General features: G+C 37.9%; 1 protein-coding gene across 2 annotated transcripts in view; it reads left to right on the top strand.

The window, feature by feature from the left end:
* Positions 1-20537, top strand: part of neurl1aa (neuralized E3 ubiquitin protein ligase 1Aa) — a 49239-nt gene that overhangs the window by 3712 nt on the left and 24990 nt on the right. The window contains exons 1-2 of one of the 2 annotated variants that reach the window (XM_079615911.1): positions 8132-8379; positions 18213-18454. In XM_079615911.1, coding sequence (XP_079472037.1) covers positions 8346-8379; positions 18213-18454 — 276 coding nt within the window. In that variant the 5' untranslated portion in view covers positions 8132-8345. Of the gene's footprint in view, positions 1-8131; positions 8380-18212; positions 18455-20537 lie in introns of those variants that run through there. The other variant, XM_079615912.1, reaches the window with a different exon arrangement.

Genomic DNA, 20537 nt, shown 5'->3' with positions numbered 1-20537 from the left:
ATTTTTTGAGAGACATGCTAACGGTCTAAACAGATTCCAATGATCTATGCTAAGCTATGCTAAAAGTGCTACTGCCAGACCCGGAGATCGGCTGAATGGATCCGAAACCAGTAAAGCTCAACTGTTTAACTCTAGGGGAGTTGGAAAATGAGCCTATTTCCAAAAAAAGTGGAGTGTTCCTTTAAAGAGCTATATCACTACTGATCTCAGGATGGACCTGAGCACTGCAAAGCCAAAAACCATAAACTAAACATCTGAAACGTGCAACACTGTAAACTGATACAACATCCGTGTGGATAGGTGAGATAAGGCCACTATAACAGTACAATTCAAAAGTAAACACTTTTTTTATGACTTTGTGTTGCACTATAATGCTAACCGCACGAATCGAGAAAACAATCACAAATGGTGCTAAAATCACAAGACTTCTACATAGAAACCAAAATCTGAACATGATCATTTTGGTTATCTTGTCCAGTTCTGGCAGATGATTTCAAAAACCGCAATTATCAACACGGCCCATGACTGATCAAGAATCAAATTTAACTCAACACAATGTATGAAAATATGGAACAGCTGGAGTGGGTTAACACTAATATAATGAATAATAAACAGCTTGTAATGATCAGATCAGTCATTTTGACGATACACATGACATCTTCGAGTAATACCATATGGACCACAGGATGTAGGGCCTGAGATAATGGCTACTAGACCAAAAAAAATATCCATCCATCCATCCATCATTCCAGCAAGTATTTATTATGATCTATGCTTCACATTTAATAATATTGAATCCTCCTTCTCATATCTTACTTTTTAGTCAAACTATAAGGCTCTTTTTTAGATATAATCTCTCTCTCTCTCTCTCTCTCTCTCTCTCTCTCTCTCTCTCTCTCTCTCTCTCTCTCTCTCTCTCTCTCTCTCTCTCTCTCTCTCTCTCTCTCTCTCTCTCTCTCTCTCTCTCTCTCTCTCTCTCTCTCTCTCTCTCTCTCTCTCTCTCTCTCTCTCTCTCTCTCTCTCTCTCTCTGTGCGCGTGTGTGTGTGCATGCGTTATTATTAAACCTCAATGACAGATCCTTTTACCACTTGACTTTCAATGGAAAATACAATGAGCCCACCCCTCCACCCAGGATGTACTCTGATATAAGATGATGTTATGTATGAAATTAATGAACAAACTAAAGAGAGTTTAAAGCAGGGGTATTCAAAAGGGGTTAGAATAGAACAAGTTAGAATTTTTATTTAAGAAAAGATATATATTTGCTTTAAGCTAAAAATGCTAAATTAAATCAGCAATTAAATATTTAATTGTCTTTCATTTGCAGATACATCATGATTGTTGACATGTAGGCCTACATATCATGGTACTACCTCCATGGCATGTAAAAAACATAATATATTAACGCTGTAATCATTCATATTTGTATTGCCATTAAATACCATGGTTCACCACAGTCATTTTTGCAACAGGCTCCAATAGCACCAATATTGAGCTGTTTACTTCTCTCTCTCCCTGCACATGTCTGTAATAATGAGAGCATCTAATGTTCCTTTGTAATATTTTGCACATGGTATGCTGTCGTACAAGAGATCTGTATTTGAATGGTCTTTTTGTTTAGAGACTGTGTGTGTGTGTGTGTGTGTGTGTGTGTGTGTGTGTGTGTGTGTGTCGACTCTCTCTGCAGCTGCCTCCATATTTAGTTACTGCAGTGACTCAGTAGAAAAGAGAGAATCGTCTTTGCTACTCTTGCCATATTGGATGTACTTCACTTAAACCAATTATTATGGTTTTTGTACACTGTACAATGACTTTTTTAGGTACCATTGCAACACCATGATGGTAATACCAAGGTATTCTTTGATATACTGACAATATGCATATAAGATGACAACAGTGTTAAATCCAAGTTGGCTTTAACTGGTTATAGATGGGCCTTGCTGGTTACTGCCACAAGCGAGCTTGTTACTGCTGCGGAGCAGTTTTACCATGATGGCTACCCTACTGAAAACATGCAAGCAAACAAACAGTTTGCACACACAGATTTACTTGAAGTGAAGTCGAAACAAACTGTTGTGGTGTCATTTCAAACAAAATCAGGCCAAATTAAGGTTTGTTTGGAGTTTGTTTTGGGAGTTTGAAACAGCTTTCTGTGGTTGGTAAACCCCTTCGAACTACCATTGGTCCATAGCAATTATGTAATAAGTGGGTGTGGCTCTTAGGCTCCGCCTCCTTTGACAACAAAATCTTCTCTGGTTCATTTGTTTTGTTCATTTCGTTGAAGTCAGACAAACACACTTGAGAGCTGCTTTATAGTAGAAATTGAAGTTAAAATTCGAATTGAACGCAATGCTGACACTGTTTTTTCATGTATAATACTGATTGTTTTATAATATATTGTATTTGTCGTGACGTTAACTGACTGGAGTGCCGAATTGGAGAGCTGGCACAAATATATCCACATCGCTGTGATCAGATGCTTTCTTAACGGCTGTTTTCTCGCCGCTTATATTTTTGTTTTATGTTGATTTGATTTTGTTATTGAGAGGAAAGCACGCAGCACATGTTTAGCATATTTATCTAAACGGCGCCCTCAGCAGGGAAGCATTGGGATGTTCAATAACAGTATCCCGCTGGAAAGGGGGTTCTAAATTCATTTTACCGCTTAGCGAACAACGAAAAAGAACTTTGCCGTGAGTTTATCAGATCCATTAACTGGTTTGATGGTGGAGCTGATATGGTCAGGTTGTATTTCATCTCTCTAGCCAGCTATCAAGTGCCCTCTAAATTTGGGAGACCAGCTAAGACCAGCAAATCATCTTAGTCTGTAATATTATTTTTCTAGTCTACTAGTCACTTGCTGAATCAACTTAACAAGTCTTTTTCCGGAGACTGCCATCATAATGGCTAAAATCGATTAACATCAATTATACATTTTCAGCATGCATGCATCAAAATGCATGTAATTGCATACATAATACAGACGTTCACATTTTATGTAGCTAAAAAAGGTGTACGCTTACATTATTTCTTTATCACAGACACGTGTGATTTGAACCCTGTGAAACCATAATCTCTTGTTGTCGTGGAAACCTCCACTGCTCTGCAGCTGCTGTAGAACAGCAGATGATGGCAGTAAAAACAAGAGCGTTCACACACACACACACTCATAGATTATCTCATACCGACATTACACACGGAGACACACACCTCTGGGGGACAGGGAGTGTTTACTGGATACACACCAGTTTACACGGCACCATGACACTAGCAGCAATGTCTGTCCTTGATCAATAATTACAAGCTAAATTTGGCTCTGGCCTGCAGTTTTCACATCCACCACCAAACAACAAGGAGATACTCCGCTGGACTCGATGTGACTACAAGTATCATTCAAGAGTGTATGATTCACTCGACTTTATACAATATCAAAATAAGCATTTTGAATCCACATAATGGATGCAGTTTCAAAGTCCAGCACATCACCCAAACTGGAAATTTATTTTATTAAACATCAGCAACTAAAAGAACACTCGGTGTCAGACTCTGCCAAGCAACAGTGAGATTGAGTAGTGTTTATCCATATGTCAGGAAAAGTCCTCCGTATGGTCAACGTAAACGCCAGCAGTTGCTGACAGATGCTAAATGAAGTTCCAACAGTGAATATAGGGAAACGATTGGGCTTATGTAATCAGATCTATTATGAAGAAATATGGCATGAGGGAGATAAAATTGTATCCATGGCTGAGTTCCAATGAGACACATAGGCCTATACATAAGTCATATAGAGTTTGTAAGTAACCATGCTAACCATGTGATGTACAGTGCGTAATAAAATCTTAAGCATTGAGGTAAAATACGTAATGTATAATGTAGGCAGCTATTGCAAGCTGAAAGGTTGTATCACCCTTAACGGCTTCTTTAAGGGTTCTTTTTAGTGGTCATTATACAAAAAAAATTACCAGAATCAAGTATTTCAGAGCAGGGTTTTCAAACAAACAAAAAAACTCAGGATAAAACTCACCAATAAGCCTGGTGAATATAGGTTTTTGTTGTGTCATTTCTCTTAAGTTTAACAATTCATTCACTGACTGCCAATGCATAATACAACTTGTGACATTATTCAAGGTTGAGACTGTGTGCAGGATTAATGAAATTACGAGGTCTAATTATAAAATGTAAATTGAAGTATTTTGACATATGGTGAGAAATAGAATGGATTGCTCTATTAGCAGAGCCTCTCCAAAGCATGTTATCTATCTGAGTGTGTTATGTAAGGGAATGTGTGTTTAGAATTAAAGGAGAGAGGGGGCAACCTCGTGAGAACCTAATGCCGCATGCACAAACACAATACACACAGATACACAGCCTCAGCAAACTCCCCTGTGACTGCAGGATTGATGTTGTATCCGCAAAGGAACATTCCCACTTTGGGATCTGAATCCTAAAGGTCAGCATAATTGGCCTCGGCTCTCAAATGCAGGCTGGGGTTCAGCCGCAGTGCCTGTCAAGTCATCCATAAGTGCTGCTCCAGCATCGGCTGTCTCTTGGTTCTAATGAGGATAGTATTTCATGGACACCTTGTTCAGCCAATCTCCAATTGCAATGTGCTTCCAATCATTTCAGGTTTCAGAGTTTAGCCATTTTTATAAAGCACTTACCATAAATGTGTTTACCCAGAGTATGTAGAGAGAATGGTCGAAAGCCATTTGCTTTTTGCTTTGTACACTACACACACACACACACACACACACACACACACACCTTACACCTAAAATCTATTGCCGAAACATGCATATAAATACAGTAAATAGCAAATGAGCTGCTGCAAGGAAAGTGGGGAGAACCCCCTTTGCAGATCTAGACAGGTGGTGCTGGGGAAGTAGGGGAGCTGTGAAAATTCACATGGACCGCTGCACTCACATGATAGCCTGACTCCGCCCTCCTACGTACTTCCGTTCAATTTTCATTTTCCTTCAGTACTAGGTCTGGGATTGTGATATATTCTTGGGTTTTCTCCAGTCAATTTTTTACCGGTCCAATCAGCGAACAGAAGGAGTGGCTGAGAACGATCACGTTGAGGTTGTGCGCTAGTTTGAGTCGTCATACGTCACGACCAAACGTTAGCGATTGGTTAAGGCAGATCCAGAGTGGCTCTGGGCAGATCCAATAGTTTTAAACTTCAACAGAGGAGCCGCCTTCAAGGAAGTTAACGTTTGTCAATGGAGAGTGGCCAGACTCTCTGTACAAATTAAATGTACAAGAGTCTGGTAGAACCAGGCTACTGACATGAGCCGTTTCAGGACAAAAATACATAGATTTTGCAACTATGGTCGCAAGTTCCGTCGTTATCAGCATAGATAAACGAGTCTGTGTTTCCCGAAACTATAGTTCCAACAAACATTCGCAAGCAGCATCTCAAAGTTGTGTGGTCGGAACGACAGCTCTCGGGCTGTGGTTAGATGCATAGTTCCTTGTTTACATGACATGTGGGCTCAATAAATCCTTATCTTGAACAAAATAAGCAAGATGACATTCAGTACAATCTGTATCTTTTATTTAGAATATGTAATGTAATTTACATCTTTTAGTTTGTCAAGAGATTTAAAGCACCTTTTTTTTTTTAAATGCGTACGCGCTCTAGTACGCAAGAACGAGCCTATGATTGAATCCGTAAATTAAGCAAAATAACTAAGAAAAATTAGAAAAGTCCTCAGATGCCATGTCTGTCATTTATAGCAAAACATCTAGCATTAATTCGATCTCAAACAGATTCATTAAAATAAGTTATCACTCCACGAAGTTCATGACATCATTAACCAACGTGGTTGAACGACAATTTTGCGACAATATGTTTCTGGGAAACAGTCATGACTAGCTAGTTGATTTCTTCAACGATGCTTCGTATTGTAGTTAAGCAGCGAGTTGTGTCGTTGTACGGGAAACACACCACAGATCAAATGGCCAAAGCAGTCAACTTTAAGAGACAATATCAGCTGCTCGGAAGAGTTTCACGACTGAACTCTGAATATAGTGTGTCTTGCCTGCAGAACATGAAATTACTCCAACAGTTACCGCAACCCAAAAACAACTAAATGGCAAACATGCACTGTCATAATTCTCAGAAGGAGGTTTTCGTAAGGGCGCCATTAATTTATGTGTGTCATGTTTTGCAGAGAATATCGATTCATCATTCATGCGGTGCTAATGAAAGCCGTATGACAATCCCCTATTCCTGAACACAAAAGTAGCACAAGCGCTTGTGCGTTTCGGGCATGAGCTCCAAAAAATGTGTGCACCATGTGTGAGCGAGAGTGCACCAATCAGCCCATCGTTGCGGAGTAAGCGATGATTTCATTTTGATCAAAGTGGTAGTGTTCTGGAGCGAAGGCCTGTGGTTTGTTATGGTTCCCTTCAAAATTCCAATTGTTAAAAAGGGGGGACGGCAAAAAAAAAAGTAAATATTATTGCTAACGTGATTTTAGTGGATAATGTTTTCCACGTAATCAGAGAGGCAATAGTGAGAATGAGTTTAATTGAGTTTATACCCTCCCGGCCCTTTGTTGGTCACATTTATTTATTAACTTGAAACAGTGAAACTCTCAGGCTATTTGTTTATTAACTGATTTATATAACCAAATGAAAATTTCTGCCGTGTCATTTCTAAAGTGTTATGAATTAACCGTCCTCTGAACTGTATCAGACATAATACTGGCGGAAGAAACCTTTCTTAAAGTGGATGAGGTTCAAATCTGGGTTAGGACAACCTGTTCCGAGATCAGTGGAGTGACAGTAAGTAGATTGACCCGAGATGACATTATCAGGGCATAATTCTTAAGGGTCACAGAAGAAGAGAGGACAACATTCCCAGAAAGCCAGGGAGGAAAGGAAGTTCTGTTTTTTATAATTCAGTCATTCTGCTGAGATGTAGAGAGGATTGGCCATATGGACTTTGTTTGGCGTCATACTGTATGTCAAAGACATGACAAAAAAGGGATTGTAAACATAATTTTTCCATTAGCTTATTTCGTTTGACATTATTTTGGGGCTGTTTGCTAAAAACCATGCCTCTTTTGTCACTTCCTCTTTACTTCAAATTGAAAGCTGTACTTCCTCTTGAGATATTGTTTTAGGTCAACCACATTAGAGAAGTGTGCATAGTACAACAGTGCATTTTTGTTTACAATAGTGGACAAATATTTTAGTTAAATAAAAAGGACTTTTTTCTTGCAAACAAATATTAAACAACGCCCGGTGAGTGAAACTGTAAAGGTAGATTAATAACGTTCACATTGCAACATTTGACTCCCTTTTAACTTGGGAATTAAAATATGACATAAAAATAATCTTGTCCCTGAATCAAAATACATTTTTTAATTCTAATACCGAAATGTATACATGGATATATGCAATATAATATAGGCCTATAAATGAACAGCGTTGGGTAAGCAACACAAACAAAGTTATTAATATTCAACAGTGTAATTATATAACTGTATTAATTACTCTCTCTAAAAGTAATGCATTACTTATTACACTTTCTAAATCCCATTTCAGTCTCGACCAGTTGAACAATACAAGGATATAATTAAACTGTTCTTTTAATTATTTCAAACAAATAATATAAAAGTGCATAAATTATTCTTGAACTGACCGAAGTATTTAGAAGGGAGAAGGTTACATTAAAAATACATTTTAACATTAGACGTTAAATTGTGATGTTAAATCTATTGTTTAATATAGAATTGTTCAATAGTTTTTAATGCAATTACATAAGAAGTAAATTACAGAAAATTGAGAGTAATCCCTTACTTTACCTTCTCAAGGGAAAAATCTATTAAATTACAGTAGGCTAATTAATTATTTAGTAATGCATTACATACAACACTGTCAATTGTATAATGTAGCCTTAATGGGTGTCTAGCAATTTTAAATAATTGTTAGAAAAATGTGCAGGCTATACATAAATTGCATGTGTTTTTAAGAAAATATGATGTTATAGAATGGGTGTTATGGTATGTACATTTTTATATAGTGTGTTTCTTGAGTATTTGATATGTCTGCGTGGGTCTGTAGTGGAGGGGAGTGACACCCGGTGAAGCGCTTCTAGACTCCGCCTTCTATGTAAATGAGTCAGTGTGGCGGTGGTGTCCGCGCGCTCAGTCAATGAGCACCGAGACTGGAGGAGTGTCCGACTGTTTACATCTCGTTTCGGGGGGCCGGGGCCGAGAGATATTTTCCTCCAGCATGATGTCGGTGTGGAATTATCGCACTCTCCACCTTTGAGAAATAAACGGGGCCAGCGCAAAAAAAAAAAAAAACAGTGACCCGCCGGCGTTGAGTCATGGGAGGCCAGATAACCCGAAACGCATTGTACGGTGAGGAACTGCGTTAAGGATCTACATGCAACCGCTGAATGATGTTCCTTCTGTTTGTACGCTCTGCTTCAGCTGTATTGTACATGATAGGTTAATTCAAGAGAATTTTGAAGGAAAACGTCTGCCTTTAAATATTACATAGCCTACATATTAGAATACTTGCAAGGAATAGAATAAAACACATTCGAGCACAAGTCACAGACTTAATGTAGAGTGTATTTAGGTTTCTGGAGATTTTGCGCTCGTGTCAGTGGACGCGCTTTCGACATCAGACGTGTTTCCCCCACAGCAGTTTGAAAGCGTGAGAAAGGGAAGGGATTTTGTGGGGATTCCCTCTGTTGTTGGGAATACGAAGGATTTACTGCGGGTTTTCCCACAACGTTTCATTTTACTAGGTGATTTACATGCCCGTGAAGCAGCTGGCTCAAAAAAGAATCAAATAAATCAATAAATGAATTGATTGGTTTTACATAAAAATGCACGGTTGTCGGTTACTTTGAGTAGAAATTGCCTTGATATTCCCTGAAATTCATGTTCAGGCTGTTGTGCTGCTAGAGTAGCCTATATGTTTTGGAAAGCCCTTCTAACATGTATTTCTTGCTTTGCAATTTCCAACTCGTCTCTGTTTTTTATGTCATTGCTTTATCGACAGACAGCCTGACTGACATAGATAGATAGATAGATAGATAGATAGATAGATAGATAGATAGATAGATAGATAGATAGATAGATAGATCGATAGATAGATAGATAGATAGATAGATAGATAGATAGATAGATAGATAGATAGATAGATAGATAGATAGATCTGGTACAGGATGATTTCTGTTGGCCTGCAGGGTGAATGTGAGAATAATCTTCCTTGTTGGATGTGTGGCTGTAACTGAAACAGACGTGAGCAGTTGGTTTATGCAAATCTTACTGGCCTGGATGAGTTAATCTGAACCCTTGCTGGATCAGACTCACTTGATCATTAATTCTAATTAAAGCACTATTTCACATCCAATTAGGTAATCGGGGACTAGAGATATGACAGTCCAGTTTGTGTAGCAGTAGCACCTGGTGTTAGTGCACTTGTTCGAAATGTAGCCTACTGAGTAAACCCCTGAGGAAATGTATGAATTTAAAGAAATAAATAATTAAATAAATAACATCGCAAAACCATGAGTAATATGAGTGCAATGGCGTACATAACAAACAGTCAGCTCTGAAATGAAAACATTACATTTGATTAGAAGCATAAAGTATTTAAAAACCATTTTTAAAAAAGCATAGTCATTTGCTTGATAGATGCCTTGAACTTGAACTTGGATTTTATTTTTGGAGAGTATTAAGAAGACAAAAGGAAATGATGGGAATAGGTGGAAACAGGATTGGGAAATGACGCAAACCAGATTTGAGCATCATTTTTGCTTAACGTATTACAGCACAAGCACACAAGTCCCTTTATGCTAGTCATTTCACTCGGCGGCCATCTTTGAAACAACATCGCTTTGAATGGAGAAACATCCAATTCTCCAAAGCTGTTGACCAAGCTTACCATTAAATTCCCTATTTGAAATCACCAATGAAGTTTAAATTTATAAATTTAGTTTCTAACCACTCAAATCATGACAAAAAACTTGAATTTTTCAGACTGGACCAGCCAATGCTCTTCTAAAGCCATAAGCACACGTATCTCTCACAATGACTTCACCAATTGGCTATTGTTTTATTTAGAAGGTGCGACTTATTCCGTCATATTGCACTTTCTCTCCCATTCATAGTAATAAGACTGGCTTTTTGTATTTCTAATGTCTTTGACTAGTCTGCGGCTTTTGCTTCCACAATGTTTTTAGTTTATCTCTAAAAAAAAAAATTGTTTGGTCATAACTTTCTGGTTTCTCTTCCCAGTTCCCTTTTCTGAGTCAGGGCTTGTTTTTCATTTCTTGTAGCAGGCTGACAGTGGATATAAATTCAATTGCTTATCCGGGCACGCTCGCATCTTTCACCTCAGATATAGTAACAGCACTTTATCTGATCTTATGAAACCAGAAACCATCCAGAACTGAGAACAAGATTGTCTTCTTTGTAGTGTTTTAGCTGGATAGAGACACTTAATGTACTGTATGTTTGTGTGTGTGACTGGTGGGTGTTTCTCATGAAACTCTGGAACACATCCTGGCCTCTGAGGCAGGAAAGATATGAATAATTCGTTGTTTTTTTTTAAATAAAGGCTGTTAAAAATGGAACATTATGACAGTTGTTCCCGTTATTTCCTACTCCACCTTAAACCGTTACAAATATGGAAAGTTAAATGCAAATTGTCGGTGTAGCTACTTGCATGTGTGTTTTGCATATACAAATTCTCTGGTCTATTCTTTTTTGTACCATTACTTGATTTGCATATGGTCACATAATTCCATTTCGTGCAATAAATGGCAATTGTGCAATTCATTCTTAGTAAGGATGCAACAATATAAAACTGCAAACAAATATATTGTTGGTTTAACTTAAAAAAAAGTAAACTGGCTGACTTAAAATTTTAAGTTCATTGAAACAATGAAGGAGATTGGTTTAATCAACAGAAACTCAAAATATTATATTATCTGAACCACATTAGTTGATTTGACAAAAGAAAAAACAGTTTTGATAAATCATGTTTTACAGTGTGGTACTGATAAATTCCTTTATATTAATAATATTAAAATACATAATACCCATATTAAGAATGCGGTACTATTTTGAATAACAAAAGTGTTTAAAGTGAATTTAGGCATTGTGTCATTATAATGTACAATATGAAAAATCGATTGGCCTTTTCATTTTGAGATTTTCTAAACAAATTTTTTACTTTGTTACTAAATTTGTAGTGTCTGTAAAGATTCACTTTAGTGAGCATTGGATGATGGCAAAGGTAATCTAAATGTAAAAAGAGAGGAGAAATGAGCATGGACCATTTAAACATCCAACAAGCCAATATCAGAAAACCATAATTATGTAAACTTATGCAAATCAGATGGTGGCACAAATAAAAAATAGACCATTTGGGTGTATTTCCCAAAAGCATCGTTAGCCAACGGTCGCAACGCAAGTTCCATTGAACCCTATTGATTTTGGGAAACCCACCCCAGTATGGTACATCCCCAATTCTTACTCATCATCCCTGAATCAGTTATTCGCTGCTAATTTGTTTATAACAGCGCGGAAAGTATTGTAATTACTGAATCAATTACCTCGGTGTTATTTTTTGAATCCACAGTAAGACAGCCATGCACACAAATAACACGAGGAAAGCGTTAGCATTGGAGTTTGTTTGGACTGGGATTTTTAATGGGGCATGTTGGGATTGATTATCAGTGATTGGTTGACATGCAGACAAGGAGTCAATGCGCTGTAGCGACAGATCATTGTAAGGCAAACAGAGGAAGTGCTCTTATCTCAACCCCTGCTGTGGTTCCGTGGCTCAGTCAGTGTGTTGTGTCAGAAACATATGTTTGCAGGTCAGGTGCTGATGCTGCTAAGTAACCGTCTGCTGCACCACATCCTTGATGAGTCACTTAATCCTCGCTCTCACCGCAGAAATTAAATGACACCACCACACACTGGTGTTTGTGTATACGGATCAGATCACCTAAGAGCCAGCCGGCCTGCGCTTAATATGTTCACTCATTCATGATACTTTACTTTATTACAGGGCAAGATAGTTGCTAGCTGTGGCTTCAGGACACAATTACAAACACGGACACACACACCCCAGGAACAAAAAATAAAATAAAGGACACTTATGTAACCAAAACTGTCAATAATTGTGCTAAATATTGTCACTAAAAAAATGCAAAAATTATATTATTACTTTTATTATAAATAAATAAATAAATGAAATACTGTGTATACATTGTCAACTTTTTTTTGCATGTTAATTTTTTCTATTTTTACATTTAGATTCACTTCTTAATTTCCATTCACTTCTAGATTGCCATCGAACACTCATTTCATTTTAATATTTACAGACAGTAAGGACATGTAAAGACTATACATGTAAAGAATATTTACAATTCAATAACAATGCCAAATTTAGAATATCACAAAATTAATAACCATTTTTCATACTATACATAATTGTTTAAAATGGTGTGATTCACTTCAAACACTTTTATTTTAGTGTTTTATTTTGAATTTATTTAAACAAAATATTATAGAATTATAATATCGGTCATTTATCGGTTATCGGTACCAGCTAGAATATTGTTGCATCCTTTAAAAAAAAAATCCCTAATCCTAATCCCATACTATATATTTGGACTACTGTGAAATGGCTCTATAACAGTGGGGGAAATAAGTATTCAACACCTCAAAATTTTGCTTTTATTAAACACACTTTCAATGTAGCAATTCACATGAAATTTTGACTAGACATTTGTATTAACTCAAGACCCCCCCCCCCACACACACACACACACACACACACACAGGACTATACAGTCAGAAAAATACAAATATAAAACATCATAGCATAGCAAAGAGTATATTTTTTATATATACAGACACACACACACTGTATATATTGTTCAGTATATAAACTGAACAAGTACAGCGAACAAAACGTTCTCTCTACTTGTTCGATGTTAGGCTAAAACATTTTTGGTAATGTTCTGAGCTGTTGTTTGAATGTGAAATAAACAAACAGACAGTGATGCATTCTTCTAGTGTTGATGCTTGATACTAAGTGACAGCGTGTGTGTTCTGATTGATGTGTGTGACGACACTTGAGCGAGGGCTTTGTGTAAACCAGAGGCCAGAGGGTGTGTGCTCAGCCAGGTGAAACTCCCTGTTATTCAGGGTTTTTTTTTTTGGACCAGAATAACTATTAGCATATGAATCTTTAGCCAAGCCTGCAGCCATGGTGACTGATGTGTTGTGGTCACATGACGTGCCTCTCACTTCAGATGGATTAGCACTGTAGTTGCCAAGTACATCTCTTCTTAAGATGCCAATTTCAGCTGATCTCACACTCATGCTGCTGGTTTATATACTTGTATACTTTTATTTAAACATGTAAGCTAATTTTTATTTTATTTTTACAGTAGCCTATTTGCCATACAGCCATGTTTTTCAGATAATCTTTTACGCGAGTTAGTGAAATTTAACTGTTTAATGATTCAGGAAAAACAGATTCTCAAGTAGATTATTTACTTTCTGGTGTCTGATACCTAAAAAACGCTTTAATAATGAAGTTAGATTGAGTATCCGAACACACGTACTTACAGTAGCGCAGTTAATGTGATTACAGACAGAGCAAATTAAAAGCTAATTCCTAGAGAATAAGGCTCAGAAACGAGGACAATGCGTGACATAATCAAACAAAATACAAAACTATATTACAACCTGCTGTTTCCATGTTGTGAACTTCTTTTACACCACTAAAAATATATTCACTTATGCGATCAATATCATTATTTCCATCCTCAATGAACTGACGTGACTTGTTGAGCCCGCAGCTTTCCAAGACCAAACACACTACAAATGCATATTACGCTAGGACAAGAAAAACATTGAAAAAGCTTGCACATCAAGGCACATCTAAAATCACTTTACTAGTTGTGTCCCAAATGATGCACTATATAGCCTACGTATGCACTATGTATTCAACCATGCATTTTATAAGGTTATATTAACATTTAACATGGAAGTCTGATAGACCTTCCCCCTTTGTATTTAAATCTGCGACAGTTGAGCGCATGAAGTGTCCAACATTCCACACTTTGTTTTTTGGGTTAATTAAGTGCATCATCCGGGTATTTAAAGCGCACTTTTTCTATTTGGAATGTTCAGTGTAAACACACTAATCGCACTATTTATACTACAAAACGTCATAGAATAGTGCACAAGCACACAAATTGGGACGCACCTACTGTCGTTCATAGCTGTTGCACAGATGAAACAGAACAGATATTGTTTGCCGAGTATATTTGGCTGGAGTCTTTGTCGCCTCGTGGTGCATATAATAAAATACTTTCTCTCCTTTGCAAGTCACTTTGGAGCAAACTTTCTGTATATTCAGCAAACGAAACTGTGAAATGTGAGCCTCGGGATGTTCAGTTGTGAAAACGGCCTTTTGAGTGCTGCATTCCAAGCAGTTTTATTTCAACATTGAGTGTATGAGAGTGTCTGTGATGTGAGGTGTTAGGCATAACATGACATTCTCTTACCTACAGTCGGACATCTGAACCTGCCCTGAGCACGTCTGCATGGTAATGAGCATGTAATGTGGATAAAGATAGCAGCTACCTGACAACCTTACACAGCGAATTTAAACCTGACCTTAGCACTTGGAGATCCTCTTTAATGCAAGTAAAAAAAAAAAAAAGAATACAAAAATTATTTTCTATTTACACAAGTGTGCTTTACTAAACCTCTTTCTCAATTTGGAAATGGTCTAAAAACCTTTTAAAGATCCATCCGTTGACTGGTTCCACATAAAATATTGCAGCATGAATATATACACTATTGCTCAAAAGTTTGGAATAATTCAGATTTTTTTTTTAATGTTTTTGAAGGAAACATTACGCAACAAGGCTTTGATCAAAAAATGCAGTATATGTGAAATATGCAGCTATTAGGGTTGGGCCGATAGACAATGCCATCGTCCATCGCTGACAGACATCACAATGTTCCCCCCCAAACAATAAATACCATTTTGTGGCTCTTTAATGTGTCCGACAGATCGCTGTAGAGCCTCAGTTAAAGCTGCTCGTGAACCGATCTTCTAGTTAATTTATAGCATCAAATAAACATGAATGAACATAAGAAGGACTGTTGTTTTAACCGTGGACAGACGTCAGTACACAGTTTTTCAAGTTCAAATCCTCCCATGTTAATCTACTAACTCTCCCGACTGCTTTGTCGGACAAAAATTGTGGATTCGGCGAATGGCGGATTATGATTGGTCAGATCGCCTGTCAATCAAACTCCCTGCGAAGGGTCAGTTGCGTTATATATTTGCAATGCATTAAACAGAAAATAACATAAGTTTTTTACAAAGCCCTAGATTACTCAAATGCTCAAGTGTGTTGATTCAGGCCCTCCAAGCTGTTCTTTATGGAATAAACTTATGTAAGAAACATCTTCTGTCCGTTGGTTACCTTAAAAAAGAATGTGGTTACCATAGAAATAGCAGCATTATGATGTGTTCGGTAGCCCAGGGTGGAATCTGCTTCTTGTGTGTTGGCTATGTCACTGGCTTCTATTACTTATACAAAGAGTGTTTGTGTTTCTGCATGTCCGGTGCTGTTACTTTTTATGACTTAAGTGCGTCTTATGTAATACAATTTAGGATGAGAACAGAAATGTATTAAAAGCTATGTGAATTGCTGTTCACAACACATTTTTAACAGTGAAAATTGGGTTGGGATTTAATTTTAATCATAAAAAGTCAGTGTTATATTATAGAATGCAGCCTGACTTAATATAAGTTTGCTAAATCAATACCTATAACTTTTCCTTTGGAATAATGTGCAGAAATGAATAATTCATAATAAGACCAGGAACATCATTAAGAACGACAATAGGGCCAATTTTGATTTCATGTTCATTTAAATTCAATTTGAATTTAATTATTTGGAATAATTGATCTCAGTTGTTGACTGAACATTTACCGCCGTACCTTTACTAGTTCTGCAACGTGTCTTCCACCTAGTCCCAAAGTGGGGACTTTTTTTGCAGATTAAAAGAGATTTTACACTGATCTGGGACCAACTTCCCCTGTCCATGTAGATTAAGCGAAAGCACACACACACTGAACTCAGCTCAGCAGAAAACGGAAACTCTCGCCATGGCAGCGTTGCTAAGGAACATGAGCTGCTACTTAACCTCCATTTTCTGTCTGACAGCTGCAGCTCTTGTGTTTGCTAATGTATTCATTTCAGTGTGCTCAGACTATGAGTGTTCTACACAGTGTCCGTCCGCAAACAGACCTGCCCACACACACACACACATACACACATACACGCACACACACACACTACAGACATGCAGCGTACAAAGTCTGAAAAGCAAATAACCGCATTTATAATATAATGTTTTCTCATATGATGGTTTCACTATTTACATAGCCAGATATAGACAAACATGTCTAGTCTATATTCTCCTCTCTGGTGACCAGTGTAGCCTTATCTGCATTGCTCAGGAAACATGTCATTGCCCACTATCAGTTTCTACATGGGAGCCACAATAGCTGAGAGGACTGGTGTCATCACTGGACGCTCCTCCAACCGTGCCATTACGGACCTGTGAGGGTGTGTTATCTTGTTAAAGGAACCCCTTTGCCAACTCGGTGAATGTTGGACATGAATGAATGTAGATAGGAAAGCCATAAAGCTGGAACCTCTCGTGGATGTCTCTAAATGTGACATTGTGCCAACTGTACGCATTGCAGAACATCACTGTGCCTCCGCTAAAATAGATATTCAACTTCTGTAGATCAAAACATTCAAATTCATCACTTTAGACATTATTTAGGCCTAGTCTGCATCTAGTCTAAAAGTACTAATAATGTTATAATTTGGACTTGGGTAGTAAAACACACACACACACACACACACACAATATAACTAGAGCTGCACGGTTAACCGATTAAAATACCCACACGATCTTATTCCTAAATGACAACAATTTGACAAGTAAGATCACAGCGAACATTCAAATCTGCGTTGGCGCTGCTGCTGACCCAATGTATGAAACCGCTTTACAAACTGTCTTTTCAACCACATAGTATCATTATTTCTGTTACAATAATTAAAATGATCACAGAAGTACTGGGGTGAAGTTTATAGTTCAGATATAAACACTGATGTCTATATAACTGTTGAATATAACTTAAATAAAGATGGTCTTAATTACATCTTTACACCAGTAGGTGGCGACAAGTGACTGTTAAAAAATGTACTAGTCATTGAATAGTTATTTCAAGAGATTTGTTAAAAAACGCTGATTCGTCCAGTGAAGTCTTTATGAGAGAGTCAATTCATCATTTCAAACCGATTTTTTCATAAATGTATTATGTATATATATATATATGCAATTAACATTTGTGAGAAAAAGTTGTAGAAGAAAGAAGTGTGTTGAAGGTTATACGATAGATAGATAGATAGATAGATGGATGGATGGATGGATGGATGGATGGATCATCATTGTTCATGTTGTTTTCCTGCACCTGTCTTCACAGGAGTGGAGCTTTACACACACACACACACACACACACACACACACACACACACACACACACACACTCACACTCGCATGCAAGCGCACACATTTGAGTTGTGAGCTTGTACTGTAAGTGAGAAAAAGACTGCACAAGAGAAAGACTGGCTGTTATGAATTAATACAGTGACAATAATCAGTCAACTCAATTTTCCATTACGTGACTACAAGCAAAGACAAATCTGCAGTGCAACATGCTTTTAAATTCGTAAACTAATTGCAATAATTAAATGCTGTAGGAAACGCTGTAGCATTTTATGCTTCAGTAGTGAAATTGTGCAGTTCAGTGCAGCCTGTTGGGAAAAGATGAATCAGATTCATCTACAAAACTCAAAATCACTTTGTCCAATGAAAATGCTGTACATAAATGGGGTCAGACAAATCTCACCATGCAGGGCTGATGCTATTTTATGCGGTTCATTGATTTGAAAGTAAAGGCCAGGCTTTAGTCATATTGAGCTGGGGGTCTAAACATAATTACGGCTGAGAGAAGACTTATTTTCACACCATTATGTATATTTATCATTTTGCAGTATTTTACCATATTGACAGAGCATGGTTTATAAATCGACTTTCTTTCTCTCTTCTAGACTCTCTAGGTGGACCGTTCCCCTCAACAGCTCACCGATGCCACCACAAACCGAAGCGCTGTTTACCCCTGCATCCGTGCGGAGGTGTCCCCATGAGCCCCCTTCTCTTCCACCCCAACGCTAAAGGGTCTCAGATAGTCATGGATCTATCGCAGAGGAGCGTCAAACGCCAGGCCAGCTTCTGCAACGCAATCACGTTCAGCAACCGGCCCATTGCTCTTTATGAGCAGGTCCGCTTAAAGGTAAGAACACGGATAGGCATAGGGCAAGTTGAATATTTGGGAACTGTGGGATAATAATCTGGGGGGATGGTGGGTCCGGAATACACAAGTGGAAGACACACAATGGGTATGTGAACATTTCCAAGTGTCTGCTGCAGGAAAGAGGCCGTTGTAGCATCTCATCTGTCTTGTTTTTAAAGGTGCAGGGTATACTTTTTTGATGTGTAACCCATAACTCGTAAATAGAGATCCACCGATTTATAGTGGATATAATTATAATACCGATTATCAGCCGATAAAAGCAATTATGGTTTGGCATTATGCTGATGCCAAAATTTGAATACGCACAGTATGCACTCCCTAGTGCAAGGTCCCTCAAATCCAGTCCTGGAGGGCCGCCCACTGCCTCGCAGAATTTAGTTCCAGCCCTAATCAAACACACCTGAAGCTGGTCTTCAGAGTTACTAGGAAATTGCAGGTAGGCAAGTTCGATCATGGTTTGAGTACCGGTATACACTCTGCAGGACAGTGGCCCTCCAGGGCTGGATAAAAAACAAAGAAGGCCTATACTTTAGGGAAATGTGTTTGAAACACTGATCTATATAATGACTGGATAGCTCATGACGTTCTAAACTGTGGCAGTGAAGCCACCGGAAGTGTTCGAGCGGCCATCTTACGATTCCCTACCAGCAGAGGGCTCCGACGGCCGATTACCTTTTATTATCGTATATTGATATGCGCGAGGGAGAGAGAGCATACAGCGCTCGTGTTGTTTTAAGATGGTGTTTAAGACTGCTCGTTCATATGCGCCCTGTCTAACGTTACTGATCTAAATAATTTGTTGTCACGACGACTTATTTGTTCCTTTTGCAAATAAATTGCCGTTTTAGTTAACGTTTTGGGGTTTTAACTGGCTATACCACTGATCTTAAGCTACACGGAAGTCCCATAAGTGAATTACGAACACTGGACACTTAAAAATTAAATATTATATTTTAAACGTGTATTTTAACGAGGAGGTAAGCTTCTTATTTTCCTTTCAAACGGCAAATCACAAAATAAAACACTTTCATTACTGCCACCTGCAGTTAGCCTAGACAGACACTCTCCAAGCTCCTCTACCCAGCTTTTAAAAGCATTTTTTTATATGCAGGAAAAATTTCCGACTATAAACAAATACCCATTTAAATGCTTGGGATGTTTGCGTTGTAAGAATGTACAGGGAGACTTTAGATTTAAAAACGGTGTCTCGTTAGGCAATGTTTTCTCTGTCATAATCATAAAAAATCCTATTGATTCAATAGAACGCCTGAGCTCACAAGGGAATCCCAATATGGCGGCGTGGTGGCTTCACGGTTTATGACGTCATGAGCTATCCAGTCATTCTATATAGATCAGTGGTTTGAAAACATTTGTGCAATGCCGTTTGTTTCCACTAGAGGTGCAAAAATGCACTTCACCTTTCACATGAAATTTGTTTTGCCTGCAATAGCGTTTTCTTTCTCGGTCTTTCTTGGTTTGTCCTTCTATCTTTACTGTACTTTAAAAGCACCACTCTAGTTGCTCAAGTTCCCTCTTTCTATGTCAACGCATTAACAATCTAAGATAAACACTCCTATCCCAGACTATGGCTCTCAATCTAGCCCAACAAGTTCTTCTACCAACATACACAGATGGTTTTGTGTGTAAACTCACTCATTAGTCAAGTTGTCAATACTGGTATTCTCAGTAACTCAGGGCCGCTGTGACATAAGTCATTGTGTTCTTGAATTGTTTGTAGGGCTCATTCCTGGAGTTACTGTAAATCAAATAAAACAGAGCGTCTCTAGTCTAAACACACCACATGACTGCCTCATACATCCCCTGAATTGTCCGCTACGCTCAACCATTTATGACCATCACAAAGCATGCCCCCTGTTTGGCCTTCAGCACTGCTGCAAAAAGAAATACTGGAGCAAACTTTGATGGAATTACATTGAAAATAATCACATGTAAAGGTTTTAAAATAAATAACTGGAACCTTTTCAGCCAACAGAAAAAAAAGAAATGTAAAGAAAAATTAGATTAAATAGAGAGTGAATTGAGAATTTTGTGTTTGGGAAAC

Source organism: Phoxinus phoxinus (assembly GCF_949152265.1).
Source record: "Phoxinus phoxinus genome assembly, chromosome: 6".
In the NCBI taxonomy this organism is placed as follows: domain Eukaryota; kingdom Metazoa; phylum Chordata; class Actinopteri; order Cypriniformes; family Leuciscidae; genus Phoxinus; species Phoxinus phoxinus.
The sequence above is the reverse complement of the archived record's forward strand: the minus strand, read 5'-3'. Positions and strand labels throughout refer to the sequence as shown.